The sequence below is a fragment of the Canis lupus genome, chromosome 9 (genome assembly GCF_003254725.2).
Source record: "Canis lupus dingo isolate Sandy chromosome 9, ASM325472v2, whole genome shotgun sequence".
Taxonomy (NCBI): domain Eukaryota; kingdom Metazoa; phylum Chordata; class Mammalia; order Carnivora; family Canidae; genus Canis; species Canis lupus.
The window spans coordinates 3,699,794-3,721,175 of record NC_064251.1 but is presented as its reverse complement, the minus strand read 5'-3'; the positions used below and the strand labels follow the sequence as shown (position 1 = coordinate 3,721,175).

Genomic DNA, 21,382 nt, shown 5'->3' with positions numbered 1-21,382 from the left:
CACCCAGTGTGTCCTTACAGAGGGAGGGCAGGACACACACAACTGCAAAGTCCATAGCTAACTACAGAGACTCATAAGCTGGCCCAGAATGGCACAGGCCTGCTTTCAATGGTATGGGTTTGTGTTTTATCAAGGTTTCCAACTTGAGAAACTAAAATGGTTCTTAAGGAATTTTGTTTGGTCTTGGAGTGCCTGGATGGCTCAGTGGGTGGAGCATGCGACTCTTGGTCTCAGTTTGTGAGTTTGAGGCCCATGTTGGGGTTGAGATCACTTAAAATCTTAAAAAAATAAAAAGAGGGGGGCCTCAGTGGCTCGGTTAGGCGTCTGCCTTTGGCTCAGGTCAAGATCCCCGGGTCCTGAGATGGAGCCCTACATCAGGCTCCCTGCTCAGCCGGAAGTCTGCTTCTCCCTCTCCCTCTGCCCCTCCCCACTACTCTTGCACTCTCTCGCTCACTCGCGCTCTCTCTCTCAAATAAATAAAATATTTTTTAAAAATAAGTAAAACAATTTCAGTCTTTCACAGATGAAGTTTGGGCTAACCAAAATGGTTACTTATCTTTAGAGAGTGCTGGACAAACCAAGTCTGATGGTTCATGTACCTCTGAAAGGGGCGGGGCCCAGTGCCTAGTAGTGAGGGTCAGGAGCTCCCATGTTCACTCAGCTCTTTGTTTCCCACTGTCCCCACAGGTGCTATCCCTGGAGGTCTAAGCATTGGGCCTCCAGCTAAGTCCTCCATCGACGACTCCTATGGCCGGTACGATTTAATCCAGAACAGTGAGTCACCAGCCAGTCCTCCTGTAGCTGTTCCCCATAGCTGGTCACGTGCCAAATCTGACAGTGATAAAATCTCCAATGGCTCCAGCATCAACTGGCCCCCAGGTAAGAGTGTGCAACGCTTCTGTGCAGCAGCAGATCAGAGCTGCCCCAAGCCTGAGGAGAGCAACTCTGCTCCAGAGAAGCCAGGATCTGAACTAAGAGTCCTAGAAACACGAACCCCATAGCTTTGGCTTTTCCCCTAGAAATCTGTTTGTCACACAGATTTGGGAAGTGGTTAGCACCCAGCGTTTTTCTGTAGTCCCTCAGTTCAGTGAGGGGAGTGGAAGGAGAATGGATGCTGTATCTCATCTGGCCAGACTGTTTCTAGACTCCACACCATCTGAACACTCTCTTAATGTGGCCACTATAATCCCTACTTCTAGCTTGTTCCAAAGGGTGGGTGATTTACTGAAAGAAAGTGAAGGATGTGTCTTCTATTCTAACTAGCAGATTATAAGAATTTCCATGAATTATCATGAAGGAGTGTGAAGATATTGTATTACTCATGTTTTGATTTCCATTTTGTTTGGAATTTTCCAGAATTCCATCCTGGAGTTCCATGGAAAGGACTTCAGAATATTGATCCCGAGAACGACCCCGACGTCACTCCTGGAAGCGTCCCCACTGGGCCCACCATTAATACCACCATACAGGACGTCAACCGCTACCTCCTCAAGAGTGGAGGTGAGGAGAGCGGGACTCGACCTGCTTGGCACAGAAGGCCTCCTACGTGCGTTCAGAGGCGCCAGGGTGGTGTGCGGGCTGTGGGGCAGGGATGCTGTGAGACACATCTGTGAGCACTTCTCACCATCTGGAGATAGTGCTAATGGTGAAAATGGAGATTGATTTGCTGGATTTATGAACACATCCTTTCTGAGCCCTGTGCCAGTACATCCCGATATTAACCATTAAGCTTCTCAGTGAACAGGTTCCCACTTAAAATTTATTGAAACTGCAGGCAGATTGACCCCTTACTTACTTCTCCACCCCAATCTGTTTCCTTCCACAACGTCTGGTAAAAAAGTCTGAAATCCGTCCCCAGCACTGTGTTCCTGGCACAATCGTGGTGCTAGATCTGGGCTCACCCTGTGTCAGCCTTGGACCCAGCAGGAGGAAGTGAGGAGCTAGCTGTGATGATGGAGGCATACATGCCGCTGTCAGGCATGATGCTGAGAAGGGTAGACGGAGCAGCTCTGGAAGTGCCCACCCTGATACAGTGGCAGTGCCGACATCCAAATAGTGGGAGGGAATAGCTAGGCTGCCACAGAGGCTCATCCCCAGTAAGACCACTCGGTCCCAGAATGTTAATTCGGGTTTCCCACTTAAAGTGAGACTGGGAGAGAAAGGTAGGGTTCTTTAAAGTGATAGGCTTCTAGGTGTTGCTGTGGTTTGGGTAGAAAGCCAGCAGAAGTACGGATCATCCTGTTCAATGTTGTGCATGCCTCGCTTCCTAGAGCAGCCCTGCTGTTGGGGACAAAGGAGTGGTACAGGGGACAGGAAGTGGAGCCTGTGTGAGATGCCAGGGGGCAGGGTGAGTCACAAGCAAGCAGTCAGACTCAGCCCCCAGTGCTTGTCCCTGTAAGTGTGGCAGCAGGGTCATGTCACAGCAGGAGTGTCCGTTGGGGTATTTTGAGGATCTTGGGCAGGTGTGAACAGACTGCGCTGACCCAGGTATTGAAAGACCCCAGAAAGAGTTGAGGTTACTCAGCGTAGCACAGAGCTTCCTGCTAGTGCCCTGTGGGTCCTCTAGTGGTCCCCTGGAGCATTGCAGGTGACCTCCACATTTGCACAAGCGTGCCATGATGTGACAAAGGCGGCCTAGAGAAGTAGGTGAATTCTAAGGGCAGGTTGCAAGCAGCTGTCCTCCAGTCCAGCGTGGCTGAGACAGAGATAGGCAGATAGAGGCACTGGTGTCAGGATAAGATGAGAAAGCGCAGTCTCCAGCTCCAAGGTAAAGAGTTAGGCAGCGGTCCAGCCTGGGCACCTCGAAGCTCACGTGATGTCATGTGACTTCTGGGGGCTGTCAGTGGCCAGTCTTAGGCAGCTCCCACCAGGCTCCTGCATGCCCTGGAGAACCGTTGGTTCTCTGCTCCTTTGCCCCTCGTGGTTCATTATTTGGAGAAGAGGAACATACAGAACTTCTCTGTACATAGATTTGGTATGTAATAATGCCACTGCCACAGTCCAGTAGGATGGCAAAGGCCAGACCTTGCTGACCGCCTCTCTCTAGAGTGTGATGTGCTGCTCCCCACACGCAAGGAACTTCCAGGCAGCCCCTTTAGCTGACCTTCCTCAGAGATTGAGCCACAAAAGCCATCTTTATATATTTATATATATATATATATATGTATATATAATATATATAAAGTATACATACATATATACATACATATATATATACTTTTTAAATCTTTTTTATTTTTTATATATTTTTTTAAATTTATTTATTCATGAGAGACAGAGAGAGAGAGAGGCAAGGGCACAGGCAGGCAGAGGGAGAAGCAGGCTCCATGCAGGGACCCCAACGTGGGACTTGATCCTGGGACTCCAGGACCACACCCTGGGCCGAAGGTGGTGCCAAACCTCTGAGCCACCCAGACGTTCCTTAATTTTTACACTTTTTTAAAAAAAATTTTTTTGAAGTAGGCCCCACACCCACCGTGGAGCTTGAACTCATGACCCTGAGATTGAGAGTCACACGCTCCCCCAAGTGAACCAGCCATATGCTCCAGTTTTGCTTTTTTTTTTTTTTTAAATTTTTAAATAATCTCTACACCAGACATGGGACTCAGACCCACAATCCCAAGATCAAGAGTTGCATGCTTCACCAACTGAGCTGACTGCTTTCCCCACCCACCCCCAGCTATCGTACTTTTGACTAAACAGCTTGACCTTAAAAACAGAGAGAAAGCCCCCGACACCATTATATAAAACAAAAGGTCAGGGATCCCTGGGTGGCGCAGCAGTTTGGCGCCTGCCTTTGGCCCGGGGCACGATCCTGGAGACCCGGGATCGAATCCCACGTCGGGCTCCCAGTGCATGGAGCCCGCTTCTCCCTCTGCCTGTGTCTCTGCCTCTCTCTCTCTGTGTGTGACTATCGTAGATTAAAAAAAAAAAAGTCAGAATGTTGGGGCCAGGCGGGAAGGGAAACTCCTCAAGATGGCGGATACCCCAAAATGGCTGAGGTTCCTGTCACCACCTCCACTTGGGACGCCAATGGACCAATGACCTGCTGACAGCTTGACGCAGACCCTTACACCTCCCCTTTGGACTTCCCCAACCGAACCCAATGCCCTTCAAACCCCAGAGGAGGAAGTCACCTTTGACTGGTCGAATTGCAATCCTTCCTTTGCATAGTGAGGGTCACTCTGACTGGTTGGATTGCAATCCTTCCATTGCATGGTGAAAGTCGCTCTGACTGGTCGGCTTGCAATCCTCCCTTTGCAGATGAGCCAACCAATAGGAAACCGTTCTGCCTTACAACGTTATGTAAACCCCCTACCACCTTGTCTTGGCGTGACTTCCCGGACTCACTCTCTTTCCCCCGTGAGTCGTGGAACCTCGCCCGAGGGTGCCTGCAATAAAATCTGTTCTTGGAAAAAAATAAAATTAAAAAAAAAAAAAAAGAACAGAGAGAAAAAAAAAATCAAGAAACTGTGCCCTAGGAGGAAAACAAGGAGAATAGCCATTAACCTCTTGATACTGGCTTATTTATTTTATATATTTTTTAATGCAGCTTTCTGTTTTTTTCTGTCAAGTATCAATTATAGTAGGTGTCGCCTTAATTTGCATTTTTGTTTTTCATTTATTGCCATTAAGTTCTGAATTGATACTAAAATTCACATGTTTACAGTATTTGTTTGGATGGTGGGTACAGCTATAATCTGTATGAAGTGAACATTAACCAGGATGGTGAAGTACAGTCATGCCATTTCATAGCATTGAGTAGAGCACTGTTGAAATCTAAGCACTCCATTGTTAAATTAAAAAAAAATAACACAGGAGCACTTTGGTGGTTCAGTGGTTGACCATCTGCCTTTGGCTCAGGGCAAAATCCCAGGGTCCTGAGATCGAGTCCTGCATTGGGTTCCCCTCAGGGAGCCTGCTTCTCTCTCTGTGTGCCTCTCATAAATAAATACAATCTAAAAATAAATAAATAAATACCACAGAAGGCTAAATAAATAATCTCTAATCTTGGGATCTTGGGGTGATTATATTTTGTTGGTAAATGGAAGAGGGGAGTTTAAGATGTAAGCTTAAGATACCAGTAGGACTGTTTTGTTTTGTATTTAATTGCAGACCTATAGATTACAAATCAGTTTTAATGTTCATGAGTTCTAGTGCCCTCATTCTAAGGAGATCCATCACCGTAGGGCAGCTGTAGACAGCTGTGCAGGTTACACACTGCGCAAGTCTGAGAGGTCCCCCATGGTAGTCTCTGTGAAGGGTATTCCTGAGGTTGTTTGGTGCACCTCCCTGGGTGGGGGGCCCTTCCATGTCTTGTGAGATTCTGTTTGTGGAACTAAATATGACAAGCAGACTGTCATATGCTCATGTCCCACACATCGGTGGAGTCACTTTCCTAATCACAAGAGCTCTGATTCTGTCCTGTTCTAACCCTGTCAGCACTGCTTGACCCTCCTTGTTCCCCAGCTTTCTACTCTCCCCAGAGAAACCTGGGAGGTGGAGCGGGGGTTGACCTGGAGACTCCGGACAGCAGGGAGCCAAGCAGGGGCAGCCACACCCGCCAGCCTCCCTCCCAGGCGCATGAGCGGGTGTTTGCACAGGAGGGGTCTGCGGCTGGGGATACAGTCCTTTAGCCCCTGCACGGGGCTTGCCTCATGCCCATGTCAGAAGGGAGAGCCTGGATGGGAGCTGGTGGACACCTGAGACTTTTGGATCAGAATGAAGTGCTGGTCTTCCTACAGAAAAATGTGTAACAAAAAGCTTGGAGTTTCTTGGTTTTTAGCTTTGTGAATATTGTTTGAGGCGTGAAAAGATAGGGAGCACCGTGTACTATGAGTTTCATTCTCCTTGGGAGGGAGTTCGTGAGATCGGTTCACACCCCGGATGGTTCTCTGCATTCTGCTGCACATCCTTGTCTCTCCCGCCTGGAGCCCTGCTTCTGAGAGGCTGCTTCTACCTCCTGGCCTCCCTGCCTGCTGGGCCCCGGGACCTGCCTGCCCAGGCCGTGCCCCCATCCGTGTCACGCCCGTATTGTCAGCCCCCGACCAAAACTGGCCCCTTCGGAGGAGACCCCCTCTTGGTGGGTGGCACTTTCACACCTCCAGGCACAGGGGCTGCCCCAGTGCACCCACCGCCGCCTCTCTCAGTGCCATGTCTGCTTCTGCAGGGTCCTCCCCACCGTCATCTCAGAGTGCCGCGCTGCCTTCCTCGAGTGCCTGGCCGCTCAGTGCCTCCGGCTACGGTCGCTCTTTCAGCAGCATCGCGCCCGCGCCCAGCATTGCAGGTACGCACTGGCCTCCCCTGACGTCTGCCCACTCAGCCCGGAGCCAGGGGGCCATGTGGTGTGACGGAGAGGGGGCCTGGGCACCTCTGCCCACACAGACCCGCACCCTTTCTCTGCCCTCCCCGTGGTTAAAAGGAGGACATGAGGGCTCAGAATGTGCAGACAACGTCTGCACGGAATTCGATGGAGGAGACAAGAGTAGGTCCCAGGAAGTATGGCCACGACCCATCACTCGGATCAGTGCTGCGCCTGGATTATTTCTTTGTTACCCTAGACTTTTAGAAGTCCTTAAAGTAAGAAATATCTTTTAGACTCAGTACATTTCTGTATTCCTTCAAACCTTGTCATGCAGACTTTTTTAAACCAATGTAAGGATGCTGTTGGAATTCCTATAATATTAGTACCTGGGGAAGAAAGTCGTTTTGATATAGTTTAGCATCCTTTTTTTCCCCACACTCCAGTCAATTTAATATTTTAATTTTAATCCCAGCATGGTTAACACACAGCTTCAGGTGTAAATACAGTGATTCAACATATAGTTTAGTTAGAATCTTACTGAAAAAAAGAGAACCTCTCGGGGGCAGCCCCTGTGGCGCAGCGGTTTGGCGCCACCTGCAGCCTGGGGTGTGATCCTGGAGACCCGGGATCGAGTACCACATCGGCTCCCTGCATGGAGCCTGCTTCTCCCTCTGCCTGTGTCTCTGCCTCTCTCTCTGTGTCTATGAATAAATAAATAAACTCTTTAAAAAAAAGAGAGAGAACTTCTGGACTATTTCATTCCTTCTAATGTTTATTAGTTCTGACATTTACAGAGGAGATGTATGTAGACCTCTAATACTTCCATGATCATTTAGCTAAAGAGAAGGGCTACTTTCCCTGAATCTCCAGCAGTTTTTCTGGCATTTTTGTTTTTCTCATCAGTGACAACTTCACTAAGATTAGCATTTGTTTGAAGTCACGGTGGCTAGGGGTGGAGGGGAACTTCATGCAGAGTTTGTGTTGGCCTGGTCGCTGCGGTGCTATTCAGAGACCACAGCGACAGCGACCACTCTGCCGCCAGCACTTCCTGTCCTGGTCACGCGGGGCGGGTGAGGCAAGCCTGGCACATGTCCAGGTGTGTGCACATCCCAACCAAGCCCTGGGTTCCAGAAACACCAGAGCTCAGAGTCATTACCAGTTTGTTTTTTCCTCCCAGTGAGCCTTCTTCCCCCAGTGGAGGTACTAAGATGCCAAACGCTCAGCCCCTGGCAGCTGGGCCACATGCGTCCATTTCTACCATGTGGCCCAGCAGGCTCATCTCAAAGTTGTGGGTTGTCAGGAGGTGTTGCCTTGAAAAGGGTCTGTGATACCTAAAGAAATAGCTTAAAAGATCTACATGTTAGGCTTTGATCTTGATTAATTTGTTCCATTATAAAATGCTTGTCCCAGTAGAATATGTCAATAAGTTAACTTTAACCTCAAACTACAGAAATGCTGTTTTCCGTGGCAAACTTGATTCTGGCACACTTAGCAAATTCGTATCAGAAGTCCTGGCGAGGCTTCCTCTGGACACAGGGCACAGCCACAGTCTCTGGGCCGGGATTCAAGAGGACACATACCCCATGGTTCTCATGCGGGCACGTATTACTTGGTATTGTCCACTGGTGCCAGAGAGCACTTTGTACGTTTCCCAGAGTCTGAGGGGGCTTTTCTTCTCTGTCTTCTTCTGCATCTCTGCCTTTCTAGGTAAACTGTCAGACATGAAATCGACGTGGTCCTCTGGCCCTGCCTCCCACACGCAAGCCTCTCTATCTCATGAACTGTGGAAGGTGCCCAGAAACACTACTGCACCCACAAGGCCGCCTCCAGGGCTAAGCAATCCCAAGCCTTCCTCCACCTGGGGAGCCAGCCCCCTCGGCTGGACCAGCTCCTACTCCTCGGGTACGCAAATGGGGCAGGTTGGAGGGGCACGGGGGCTCGGGGCCTGCTCGGTTTGCCCTTTAGGGATGAGTATGTCTGTTATCTTGTCCTCTTGCTGCTCTGTAAGGACGGCTGTCCCCACCCCTAGAACCCAGGAGGGCCTAGGACAGGCCAAGGCACTCTGCACTGTCAGGGCAGCCATCTGCGCAGCGCTCCAGCTGCCATGGTTTTCACCTCCATCCTGGGCTCCAGTGTGTCCTGAGGCAAGCGGTCCTGGCAGTCACAGCACCCCTCCAGGGGCCACGCTGAGCCCTTGGAGGAGGTACATTCAGCCAGCACAAAGGGCTCAATTGCCACTTTGGTATTTACTTCTCCACAACATTTCACTGGAGCAAGGGGCTTTCCAGGCCAGGAACAAAACCAGGCCTCCAGTGTGAACTGGCTACTGCATCCCAGGGCTGCCGTTCTGCTGGCCTCCATCAGCACCCTCCCCCAAGCTGCAGGCGTGGAAGACATGTGCTGGGAACTTAAGCTGAGTTTGAAACCAGTTGCAAATAATTTGAAAATTGCCGTCGCCTGTAATAGTCCTGTGGGTCTGCTGTATTAGCACCCAGCATTCAGAGCATTGATTCTAAGGGGCGTGGGGGCAGAGGAGGAGACGGGACCCCCAGGGGCTCACCTCAGCAGGAATTGTGGTTTTGGGTTCACCAAACCAAAAAGATAACATGGGTTTTCAAAGGTTGAGAAAGACTTAGAGCTAGCAGTGGCAGTCTGGGTCTGTGCTACCGTACATGTTAGCAAGAAGCCTCTGGTGGCCGTGCTGACCAGGCTCTCCCTTGGCTCATGCAGGTTCCGCATGGAGCACCGACACCTCAGGACGGACAAGCAGCTGGCTCGTTCTCCGCAACCTCACGCCCCAGGTACAGGCACCTGCCGAGGGGGTCACCAAGCAGGCAGGTTCCCACTGCCCCCCATGCATGCTGGCCTCCGTGCAGGGGGCCCTCACGGGGTCCCAAAGGTGGTGTGGGCAGCCACAGGCAGACAGGCCCGTGTTCCTGGCAGATTGTTTACGTTTTACTCTTTTGAGGCTTAAAGAGTCTACCTTTTAGACAGAGTCACTTGCCTTTAATTATACCCACTGAAGACTCATTTGTCCTGCACTCCCCTTTCCCGGGGTCTGGGGCTGTGGGGCTGCCAGGAACCAGGGGCTCTGTGTGATGTATCCCAGCTGGCTGGGTGGGGAGGCCACAACCAAAATGGGGTCTTTACTTTCTCCTCATTTTTGGAATTCACGAAATATAACTGAAACATCCAGTATTAAAAAGTACATGGTAAATGACAAGGCATAAATGGTTAAAATCATAAAGTCCTCCACACTAAGCCGTTTGAAAGACGGACAATTTCCCAGTGTTTAGTACACCAGGGTCATATACGTTTTCTTTAAGAATGTCGTGGAAGAAGTCCCAGGAAGCTCGTTACCGCCCCCTTTGCTTCCTCAATCAGATCGATGGCTCTACCCTGCGGACACTGTGTTTGCAGCACGGGCCTCTCGTCACATTCCACCTGAACCTGACTCAAGGCAACGCCGTGGTCCGCTACAGCTCCAAGGAGGAGGCCGCCAAGGCCCAGAAGTCCCTGCACATGTACGTCTCTTGGCCGCTACTCGGCTGCCCCATGGCCTAGCATGTCCTGGCAGCACTAAGTTCTGGTGTCATGTGTGCTCCAGGGGCTGCTGTGAGAAAGCACCACAGGCAACAGACATTGCCTCTCAATTCTGGAGGGTGTCAGCAGGGGCAGTTCCTTCTAGGGCTCCTCTCCTGGGCCTGCAGACAGCTGCCCTCTTCCTGTGTCCTCACATGGTTGCCTCTTTGATGTGTGTGTGTCCTAACTCCCCCTTCTTAGAAAGACACACATCATAGTGGGTCAGGGTCCACCCTGATGAGCATCTTTTCTTTCCATTACCTGTGTAAAGAGCTACCTCCAAATATAGGCACAGCTGAAGTGCTGGGGGCTAGAGCTCCCATGTGGGGACTCGGGGGTCATGATCCATGCCGCAGCAGGTATCTCATGACGCATCTCTCTTCTGCTGTGGAGTTGTCGCGGCCACGCCCCCCACTAGGGAGAGGTCCCCAAAAGCATGCACATTGAGTGCAGTGACAGAAGGAAGACGCTCTCTCCACCAGGTAGCACCAGGCATGTGACCCATCTTCCAGCCACCTCCCCCCACTGATTACAGGATGCCCTTGGTAAGATGTGTGAGTGGATGTACTCAGCGACAGCACTGAAGCAGTGGGATTGCTGAATCACACGGTGGTTCCATTTTTAATTCTCTGAGGAACTTCAGGAGTAGCTGAACTAATTCCTTATTCCCACCACCAGTGCACAAGGGTCCTCTTTTCTGCACATCCTCACCAACACTTGTTATATTTGTCTGTTTGAGTCTAGCCATTCTAACAAGTGTGAAGTGATTATCTCGTTGGGTTTTGATTTGTATTTCCCTGATGATCAGCAGTGTTGAGTATCTTTTCATATACCTGTTGGCTGTTTGTATGTCTTCTTTGGAAAAATGTCCAGTTCTTCTGCTCATCTTTTAATCAAGTTGTTTGGGCTTTTTTCGTTGTTATTGAGCTACATGATTCTCTATATATTTTAGATATTAACCACACCAAATAAATGGTTTGTGAATATTTTTTCATTCCGTAGGTTGTCTTTTCATTATATTGACAGTTTCCTTTGCTGTGTAGAAGAGCTTTAGTTTGATGTAGTCCTACTTGTTGATTTTTCTTCTTTTGTTACTTGTGCTTTTATTTATTTTTTAATTTTTATTTATTCAAGTAATCTCTATGCACAGCATGGGACTCCACTCACAACTGCAAGATCAAGAGTCACACACTAGGGGCATCTGGGTGGCTCAGTCAGCTAAGCATCTGCCCTCAGATCATGATCCCGGGGTCCTGGGATGGAGCCACACATCAGGCTCCCTGCTCAGCGGGGAGTCTGCTTCTCCTGCTCCCTCTGCCCTTCTTCTCCCTGCTGCTAATGCTCCCTCTCTCTGTCTCTCTCAAATAAATAAATAAAATCTTAAAAAAAAAAAAAAAGAGTCCCATGCTCTTCCAGCTGAGCCAGACAGGCAGGCTTTTAGTGTCTTATCAAAAAAGCATTGCCAAGACCAATCAATGTCAAGGAGCTTTTTCCCTATTTTCTTCCAGGAGTTTTATGGTTCCAGATCTTACATTTAGGTCTTTAACCCATGTCGAGGTAACTTTTCTGAGTGGTGTGAGACAGGCGTCCACTTGTCATTAGTCTGCACACGTTTCTCCAGGTTTTCTGGCAGATTTGTTAAAGGAACTGTCCTCCACTGAGTGCTCTTGCTTCCTTTGTCAAATATAAATCAGTGTCTACATGGGGATCTATTTCTGGGCTCTATTCTGCTCCACTGGTCTATGTGTCTGGGGTTCTTTTGCCAGTACCATACTGTTTTGAATACTATAGCTTTGTATTACAGTTTGAAATCAGCAAGTTTGATGCCTCCTGCTTTGTTCTTTCTCAGAATTGCCAGGGCTATTTGGAGTCTTTTATGGTTCCCTACCCATTTCTATAAAGAACCCATTAGAATTTTTATAAAGATTGCATGGAACCTACAGATGGCTTTGAGTTGTCTGGATAGCCTTCCATTTGTATCTTCTTCAATTTTTTTATAAAGATTTTATTTATTTATTCATGAGAGACACGGGCAAAGGGAGAAGCAGGCTCCATGCAGGGAGCCCATGGGCACTCAATCCCGGGACCCTGGGATCACGACCTGAGCCAAAGGCAGTTGCTCAACTGCTAAGCCACCCAGGTGCCCCTTCTTCAATTTTTCATTAAAGTCTTTCAGGTTTCATTGTTTGGTCAAATTTATCCCTAAGTATTTTTTTTTAAATATCCCTAAGTATTTTTTTGTTTTTTGATGCTGTCATGAATGAGATTTTTTTTCTTTATTTTTCAGTTATTTCATTGTTAGTACATAGAAACGTAGCTGTTTTACGTATGTCCATTTCATATGCTGCAACTTTACTGAATTCATTGCTTACCTCTAACAGTGTTTTTGGTTGAGTCTTTAGGATTTTCTCTATATAAGATCATGTCTTCTGCAGATAGTGACAATTTTACTTCTTCCTTTCTGATTTGGATGCCTTTCATTTATTTGTCATGCCTGATCCCTCTGGCTCAGATTTCCAGGACTGTGTGGAATGGAGGTGACAAAAGCAGGCATCCTTGTCTTGTTCCTGACCTTAGAGAAAATGCCTTTAGCCTCTCACCAATTGAGTATGATGTTAGCTTGTGTGTGTCATATACGGATGGCCTTTGTGGCACAGAGGCCTGTTTCTTCTGTCCCCCACTTGTGGAGGGTCTTTATCATGAAAGGTCATTGTGTTTTGTCAAATGCTATTTCTACATCTAATGAGACAACAGGACTTGAGTCTTTCACCCCATTGGTGTGTTGTGTCATACTTAGTGATTTGCATATGTTGAACCATCCTGTATCTCAGGAATAGTTAGATACCACATCATCGTGAATGTGTAACCCTTTATATGTGCTGTTAAATTCACTTTGCTAATAGTTTGTTGAGAATGTTTACATCTGTGTTCATCAGGGATATTGATCTGTAAGTTGTCTTGTGTCCTGATCTAGCTTTGGTATCAGGATAACATAGGCCTCATAAAATGTGTTTGGGAGTGTTCCTTCCTCTTCAGTGTTTTGAAAGAGTTCAAGAAGGATTGATGTTAATTCTCTTTTAAATGTTTGGTAGAATTCACCAGTGAAACTCTGTGGTCCAGGGCTTTTCTGTGCTGGTAGGTTTTTGGTCAGTGATTCAGTCTCCTTAATCATTATTCATCTGTTTAGATTTTCTCTTTCTTCATGGTTTGGTCTTGGTAGTTATCTGTTTCTAGGGATTTGTCCATTTCTTCTAGGTTGTCCAATTTGTTGGTATAGAATTGTTCCTAGGAGTCTCTCCGGATGCTGTGTTTCTGTGGTATCAGCTGTCATGTCTCCTCTTTCAGTTCTGATCTTACTTATTTGAGTCTTCTCTGGTTTTTTTTTTCTTAGTCAAACTGAAGCGCCATCAAATTTATCTTTCAAAAAAAAAAAAAAAACAGCTCTCAATTTTGTTGCCATCCTGCTCTTTTAGGTGTGTTCTGGGAAACACTACCATCTTGGCCGAGTTTGCCGGCGAAGAAGAGGTGAATCGTTTCTTAGCCCAAGGCCAAGCACTGCCGCCCACCTCCAGCTGGCAGTCCAGTACCGGGACCGGCCAGACGCGGCTGGGCGCCTCGGGCGGCTCCCACGGTCTGGTGCGGAGCGACCCTGGCCATTGGAGCGCCCCATGTCTGGCAGGCAAAGGGAGCAGCGACCTGCTGTGGGGCGGGGTCCCCCAGTACTCCAGCAGCCTGTGGGGCCCGCCCAGCAGTGACGACGGCAGGGTGATCGGAAGCCCCACCCCATTGAACACTCTGCTGCCTGGCGACCTCCTCAGTGGGGAATCCATCTAGCACCGACAGGACCCCCATGGGCGCCACAATCATCAGCACCAGGAAGAAAAAGCTGCCCCTTTCCAGTCCGGGTGGCGCGGAGGACCCCGCTGGACCTGAGCAGCCCGGCAGCCCTTTGAGTACCTCTGTCCAGACTGAAGACGAGCCCTGGCCGCAGTCCTTGCGAACTGTTCCCGAGACAGTGCGGGCTGCGCTTGGTCAGTGTCACGTGCTAATGACAGGATGTTCCTCATAGCTTTTTATTTTGTGTTGTCTTATGTTTGTATGGTGTGTTGTCGTTTTGATTTTTTAAGTATAAAAGCTGCTTAGAATAGTTCTATCATGAAGGGCACTTTTCAGATTGTGGGCTGGAAAGGGTTATTTTATCAAGGGGGGCGGGAGGGAGGGAGACGAGAAAGCCTATTTAAAACGAGCCTGTGACGATTATGCACATTACCAGAGGCGGACCCCGTAATCAGGGGGAGCTGGTGTCCATCACTGGGCGCAGAGCGCGGGCTCCACACGGCAGGCCTGGTGGCCTAGACCGGCAAGCTGCACAGAGACAGCGGCCTGCGGCCTGCTCTCTGCTCCCACGGGTCCGCCTATGCACATTACCCTTGTTCCATTACTTTTTCATGCCATTTTTTTTATCCCAAAAAATATTTTTTAAAAGTTAAAAAAAAAAGACATATCAAACATGCAAATACTTGAATCCAGCAGGCCAATAAGGAAATGTGAACACTTGCCGCGTCGAATTCTACACTTCCAGGCTGACATCAGTGCACAGAAACAGGCTCTAGGAAACATTTCTGAGTTCACAGCCTATGTGCGTGTGTGTGTGTGTGTATGTGTGGAAACAGAAGCGTGTATGCGTGTGTGCACGTGCGCGTGTGTGTGCACTTTCTGTGTTTGTGTGTTCTGTGTGTGAGGGATTTAACTGTGGGTTTTCCCTTTTATTCAGTATATGCTTTTTTTTTGGCGCATTGGTCAAACGTTTGTTACTATTATTAGCTTCTAACTTTGCACTGAGTGTCCCTGCCCTTCCTTTTGCTAATCCTATACATGAAAGAGAATTCATAGGACAGGGCCGGTGACAATTCATGTGTAAATGTTTACTCAAGGACTCTGTTATTGCGTTTAAAAATTACAGTGTATATCTCTGGAGAAATAATATGTATACCTACCTTTAGCAGCTTTTTATTGTGGACTAATGCAAGAAACTGATTACCAGAGTATTGCACCGTGTTTCCATGTGGAATAGAAAGTGAGAGAGAAGACAGCTGTTGCAGAAGTGTGGCCATAGATCCTCGCGGAGAGCCGATGGCTCCGCGGGGGAAACGGAGACAAGCACTTGGACGTGGGTGGTGACCGCTTTTGGAGGGGCCCGTGCTCAGGGCTCCCACCTGTTTACAGACCTTTTTTTCTCCTTCAGACTTTAAAATAAAAAAATTTTAAAAAGGAATTTAAAAAAAAAAAAAGAAAAAAGAGACTTCCGTGGTAAAGAAACCTATTTTCAGAATGCAGATACGCTACTTCAGAGCTCTGGGATTGAACAGTATCGTCGCTTCCCTCCGGCCATCGTTGTGGACTGTCGATTGTTCCCCGTCGTTGAGGCGACGAGACGTTGTGGTCACTGTCTTGCACATGCGGATGCGCTCTCAGGAAAGCCAGGGTTCCCGAGGGGCAGCTCCACACCATTTCATGTATTTTGTAACCCAACTCCTAGCACTGAAGATGTTATTAAAAAACAAACAAAAAAAAAAAATAAAGAAAAAAAAGAAAAAGAAAAAAAACACAAAGAAGGAAAATACCTAATCTCTAATGTGTAGCAGTTACATATTTACCAAATAACGGACTCAAAAGAAATAGATGTTTGAAGAGTGCTTTATATATTAAAAATTGCTTTATGTTTTAAAAATGATCAATGTTTTGATTGTTTTGCAAGAAAGACAGACAATGGAGTAACATACCCTCAAGTATGTTTAAAAATATATGAACATTGTGCTCCCTGCCTGCTTGATCAGGAAACTTGTGCATTACATTTTTTTTAATTAGCTTTTTAATGGTTTTATCAAAACAAAACAAAAAAAAGAACAAAAAACAAAAAAAAAAAAAAAAAAGATCCTGCAAAATTGCAGATCAACAAAAGCTGGTTTTATAGAGGATCATGAACTATGCACAAACTGGGTTCAAGACTTGTTTTCTCAAGTTTAGTCGTGTATTTAGCTAAACAAACCTTCCTCAGAGTAATAGCATCTCATTGCCATTACATGCGTTCTATATATTTGATGTATATATCCTCACGTATGTATATCAAATATATGTGCGTGCGTGTGTGCGTGCGTGTGTGTGCGCCAGACAGCTTTCCATGCTGCCGCTTAGCATCGAGTTGTAGAAAAACTGATATTTTAAAATTGGGGATGGAAGTAAAGACTGTTTGTTTTTGTTTTTTGTTGATTTTTTTTTTGACCTTTTCTTTTGAATTAAAGATGTCTGTAACTCTGAGATTAAAAAACAAGTTTGTGGCTTTTAATGTTTTTTCCTCATAGAATGTGATCGTTGAAAAACATGCACCGAAAGTTGCTTTCAAAAGTACAACGCTTTGTTGGATCTTAATAAATGGCAATTTTTTTCTTGGCTGTTCAAATAAATGTGTTTTTTTTATTTTTCACAGACAGAAATCATCAATTTTCCACTTTATGTACTTGGGGAGAGCTGCTCTGCTGTCTGTAACAAACTCCCTGACTCTTCACAGTATCCTTAGAGTTCACGTAGGTAATTAGATGGACTCTGAGTATCAATTGCTTGACTCAGAATTTTATCGTTTGTGGCTTTGCAGTTCGCACCGAAACCTTCCTCCGAGTCGAGAGGCACAGGAGAGCGTGGGAGCTCTCCACCTCGGCCACTGCCTGAATCCGCCGCGTCTGAGGCCACAGCCAGGCCCCGTGTGCCGGGTGTCTGGCCCAAGGACTGTGGCTCCATCACCCGCAACCCAGTCTGGGCATCAGAAAGATTTGGACCAAGGAGAGTTACAAAGGCGTTTTGTGTTTCCTGGACAGTTTATTCATTTATTCTGGTAAAAGAGCCTAAAAAAAACTGTGAAAGGTGACATTCACAAAGCATTTTGCACAAGCAGCACAGACCTCAGGGCGCTGCAGGAAACATGGTCTCTCTGGTGGCAGCTAGAAGTCAAACACTGGTGGTTGCCTCAGGCCCACTCCAAACACCATGGCCTTCGGTCAGTTCAGCGAGCATCAGTGCTTCTGATCACCAGGATCATAAAGACAGTTTCTGGGAGACTAGCCAATGTGTCCTCTGTGACCTGTTGCCCAGAGGCCAGCAGAAAGAGCCTCTGCTCCCCTTCCTCGTCTTACCAAGCAGGTAGGACCGGGGGTGCCTAAGGCAAGGTGGTGAACCCCTGGCTCAGCCCAACCTCTTCAGAAAGTCATGCAGGATGGCACTGAAGGGGTCACGGTGGGGAGTAGAAGGGAGAGGCAAGGAGGAATGGGAGTGAGGCAGCGGCCAGAGCATACCCTGCACTGCCGAGCCAGTGCCTGTGTGTCCGGGGTTCCTCTGGGGGAGCACCTGCCTCCCCGGGAGGACAGGGTCAGGGCCTAGAGAACATCCAAGGGCTGCACCAGAGGTGGCCCTGGGCCCCAGGGGCCGGGTTGGATTTCGACAGCCTCGGGAAAGCAGGGGATGGACGGGATCTGGAGTGACAACTCATGAACCCGGAATGGGGAACAGGAGCCCTGGTACCACAGCAGGAAAGGAGGTCGGTGTCTAGAATCAAGAAAACAATAGGTATGGAACTGCACTTTCTCCAGAATTGTTCAGAAGACACTGGGCGAACAGCAAAGACAAAAGGGGTGCTCAGCGGGTAGCAGCAGGGTAGGCAGAGAAGGGGGTGTCCGAACAGTGCGGAGGCCGCAGAAGCGGAACAGAGGAGAGCGGAGCTGCTGAGTACGTGCCCACGGACGGGAGCGAGAGGGAGGCCAGTGTTTCAAGAGGTTCTTCCCCAGGACAGCACATTTGGGATAGATCCATGGAAACCTACACGGGAATCACGACTGAGGCATCGTTCATTTAGCAGCTAGCAGCTCTGCCCTTCACGCCTCAGTGGAAACGCAGTGGCCAAGCTCTACTTGTGTGAGACTGCGACCTGACCAGGAGCCCCAGTAGCAGGCCCGGCCTCCCAGTCTGGCGCCCCGGCTGTGAGAAACCAGCAGGTTTCCAAACGCCCCCTCAGTGGGCAGTGCTGCGTTGGGCTCACTAGACCTGCGTCAGCTGCCACGGAGAGCACAGCGGTGCTGCTCAGCCGGCTGCATGTTAGAATGACCTGGACGTTTTTTAGAATCCTAGGGCCAGGGCACCTCCCAAACCAATGTGAGCAGAATCCTGGGGGGTGCACCTGGGGCACTCGAGTTTTAAAGTCTTACTAGTTGGTTCCGTTGAGCAGCCAAGGCCGAGAAGCAGTGGCATGCGGGAATCTTGTCATTGGGCTGAAGTAGCTGTCAACCTCCCATCCACCGGCGTAGCAACTGCAAAGAGTTTGGCAACTGTGGCTCACTTTTTTTTTTTTTTAAGATTTATTTCAGAGAGAGTGTGCAATGGGGAGGGGAGGAGAGAGAGAAGCAGGTGCTGCCGCGCGTGGAACCTGACTTGGCTCCATCTCACAACCCCCGAGGTCATGACCTGAGCTGAAATCAAGAGTCAGATGCTCAAACAACTAAGCCACCCAGGTGCCCCTTTTTGGTTTGTTTTTTTTTTTTTTTTTTTTTAGCAAAACTCCTGGCCCAGGCATGGTGCTGAGCGCTGTGCAGAAGCCATGTTTGCTCCAACAGCCCCATGAGGAGAGGAGCTGAGCGGGCAGGTCACAGAACAGCTGCTAACAAGGGTCAGAATCCAAGCCCGAGGCTCTCCAGGCCCAACAGCACAACGGGAGGCAGGTGGGCGTGAAGAGCTGGCTCACGCGGTGGCGGGGCTGGCGAGGCTGCAGCCTCAAGCAGAACACAACTGCTTCCAAATTACTTCAGAAAACCTAGGCTTTGCCGTTACGGTCTTTCCACTGATTGGGTGAGGCCCACCCATGTTAGTGGGGACAACCTTCAGTTGGCGGATTGTACGGATGAAACACCCACGGAATGCCTCGACAGCAGGACGGGACCCACACAGCCCTCACACCCTGTCACTTGTCCTGAGCAGCTTGTGCTGGCCTCACAAGGCTTGCCAAGCAGGGAAACCTGGTAGCGCGGCTCCAACCAGAAGTGCGTCTTGTGCCCACCCACCCCACAGTGCACCTGCGAGCACAGGTAGGCGCCAGGACGGACGTGGCCCAGAGCCCGGTGCTGGCCTCACGCTTTCAGGACTTGCCCCAACTTGTCCCGTGGCGCTCGTGCCCGAGACGCGGCCAAGAGCTGTCGGGGGTGCCGCTAGCCGTGCAGGTGGGCTCCTCGTCCCTCCGCACTGCCTCGCCCAGGCCCCAGCCCTGCTCTTCGGGATGCCCCGGGGACGAGGAGCAGCGGGACCCATCACTGCGCTCGCCTCCTGTTCCCCACCTGGGCCACGCCTGTCCCCCAGCTCCCGCAGACGGGGGACTTGGGCTCCTTCCCGCCCTCTCGCGTTCCCAGCACCCCACAGGATCTGGGGTCTCCCCACCACCGGCCACAGCAGCCACACCCTCTCCTGCCCCAGGCCTGGGTGCTGGCCGCCCCTCTGCCTGGCAGGCCCCTCTCCCTGTGGCTCATGGGAAACTGAGAGGCCATCACCTCCAGGCTGTCCACAGGGCAAGGGGGTGCATGCAGCACAGCGGGGCTCGCGCACACGCAGCAGGCCCGGCCAGAAGCACAGGATCCCAAGAGAAGCTCATTTTGCAAAACACATTTTATCAATAAATAGAGTCCCAAGCAGGACATGGTCCCCTGGGTGCCCCCTGCCCCCCTGCAGGTCCAGCCCTCATGGGCTGCAGAGTCCGGAGCGGCGGCTGTGGAAACGAGGGGTACCGGGCACAGGCCACACCTGTGAGCAGACGCAGAGCCAGAGCCGCCAGGCCTGTCGCTGTCCTACCAGGTGTCCAGATCGCCCGCCAGCTGCTCGGCCTCCTGGGTCCTACCAGCCCTGCCGGAAGGGGGGGGGTCGGTATGGGGCCCCGTGACTTTGGGGCGCTGGAGGCGAAAGTCCCTCTGGCGACTCCCAGCAGCCCTCAGAGGCTGCCCTCAGGCCTCCCAGGAGCTGGACAGACCTGCGGCTCCCAGGGTTGAGCCCCGGGGCCTCGGGCTGCACCAGGGGGACCGAGGGGGCAGCTCCCAGGCACCCCGACTTAGAAGAAAAGGAGCCACAGCGCCCAGCAGCATGGGAGCAGAGCTAGGGAGGAGGGCAGCAGGGAGGTCGCCGCTCCCAGCGCCCCGCCATGCCCGGCCCCCGCCCCTCCGCGCTCCCGCCAACCCCTCCACAGCCCCTCACCTCCTCTCCTTCCTCTCGTAGACAGAGTGAAGCTTGTTGATCAAGAAGATTTTGTCCTCCCCCTCCTGGAAAGGCCAGAACGCAAAGGGTGAGGGGACAGAGGTCGTCCACCCATCTGTCCCCAACAGCCCTGCTCCAGACCATTCCACGAGACAAGCACAAATTAAAGGGCGGAGGAGGCACCAAACGAGGACGAGCCAGGCAACAGGCATATGTAGAGAGCTCAGCTTCCTAGTGGCCAAGGCAAAAAAGGAATGTGGTCGGGGCCGCAGTGAAGGCCACAGCCAGCCTGACTTGATCTAAACCCGGTCCCGCCACTTGGTGGCTCTGTGTTGGGCCAGTTCCCTCCTCCCTGACCTCAGAGTCACCGTCTGTGAACAGGGGACAAGTGTCTGCAGCTCAGGGCCTGTGTTAGCTTTCCGCTTTCATTCTAATTACCACCAACTTGGTGGCTTAAAACAACACAGGGTCACATTTCGGTTCTGGAGCTCGGAAGTCCGAACGGCTCTCTGGGCGGGTGATCGGGGCTCAGCCAGACTGGTTCCTTCTGGGGACTCCCGGGGAGCACCTTCCTTCCTCTGTCCGGCTTCTGGAACCTGCCCGCAGCCCTTGGCTCGAGGCTCCTTCCGTCCGAGTTGGTGGGGACAGAGGACTGTGCCCTTGAGTCGGCCACCCTGGCCCGGCCCCGCGGCCCCGCATCCCGGGCAGGGCCCGGCCTGTGCGCGCTCTTCTCCCGCCCAGAGAACCCGCAGGCGGGGCTGGGCTGCTCCTCCCGCATCGGCCCCCCACCGCCACCCCGGCGCAGCCGGCGCCCGCAGGAGGGCAGGAGCTGGCTGCCGAAACCGGCCTCCGGCAGCTGTGGCCAGTGCCCACCGCAGCCGAGACGCCCGGCCCGCAGCCCTGCCCGGTGGGTGCGCCCCGCCGCCCCGCGTGTATCAGGGAAGGCGACGCGGGGACCCCTGTGGTGTTATTGGAACCCCCAAGATGTGGGAGCTCAGGGACCTTCCCGCCCGCAGCCCCTGCTCGGCATCGCTGAGCCAGCAGCAGGGTCCCAGGCCCCCCGCAGCCCAGCCCTGTCCTGCCCGCCGACCCCCCGCGCCGGACCCCCAAGTCCTCCTAAGACAGTGATGCAGGCGGCCACCAGCGCGTGCCATGAGGAGGTGCAGCCCCCGGCCCCACGTGGACGCCGGGCCACGCACACAGCTGGCCCCAACATGGCTC

General features: G+C 50.7%; 2 protein-coding genes across 13 annotated transcripts in view; one reads left to right on the top strand and one right to left on the bottom strand.

Moving 5' to 3' along the window:
- TNRC6C (trinucleotide repeat containing adaptor 6C) overlaps positions 1-16,350 on the top strand; it is a 153,403-nt gene extending 137,053 nt beyond the window's left edge. For all 7 annotated transcript variants that reach the window (XM_025468138.3, XM_025468137.3, XM_025468139.3 and 4 more), the window contains 7 exons: positions 688-879; positions 1,357-1,500; positions 6,170-6,286; positions 8,012-8,206; positions 9,035-9,105; positions 9,689-9,828; positions 13,360-16,350. In XM_025468138.3, coding sequence (XP_025323923.3) covers positions 688-879; positions 1,357-1,500; positions 6,170-6,286; positions 8,012-8,206; positions 9,035-9,105; positions 9,689-9,828; positions 13,360-13,720 — 1,220 coding nt within the window. In that variant the 3' untranslated portion in view covers positions 13,721-16,350. The remainder of the gene's footprint in view (positions 1-687; positions 880-1,356; positions 1,501-6,169; positions 6,287-8,011; positions 8,207-9,034; positions 9,106-9,688; positions 9,829-13,359) is intronic.
- A 389-nt stretch (positions 16,351-16,739) lies between these two features.
- TMC6 (transmembrane channel like 6) overlaps positions 16,740-21,382 on the bottom strand; it is an 18,027-nt gene continuing 13,384 nt past the window's right edge. For 3 of the 6 annotated variants that reach the window (XM_025468144.3, XM_025468141.3, XM_025468142.3), the window contains exons 20-21: positions 20,162-20,226; positions 19,565-19,816 (exon numbers count right to left, since the gene is read on the bottom strand). In XM_025468144.3, coding sequence (XP_025323929.3) covers positions 19,762-19,816; positions 20,162-20,226 — 120 coding nt within the window. In that variant the 3' untranslated portion in view covers positions 19,565-19,761. Of the gene's footprint in view, positions 18,241-19,564; positions 19,817-20,161; positions 20,227-21,382 lie in introns of those variants that run through there. The other 3 variants (XR_007412783.1, XR_007412784.1, XM_049113887.1) reach the window with 3 other exon arrangements.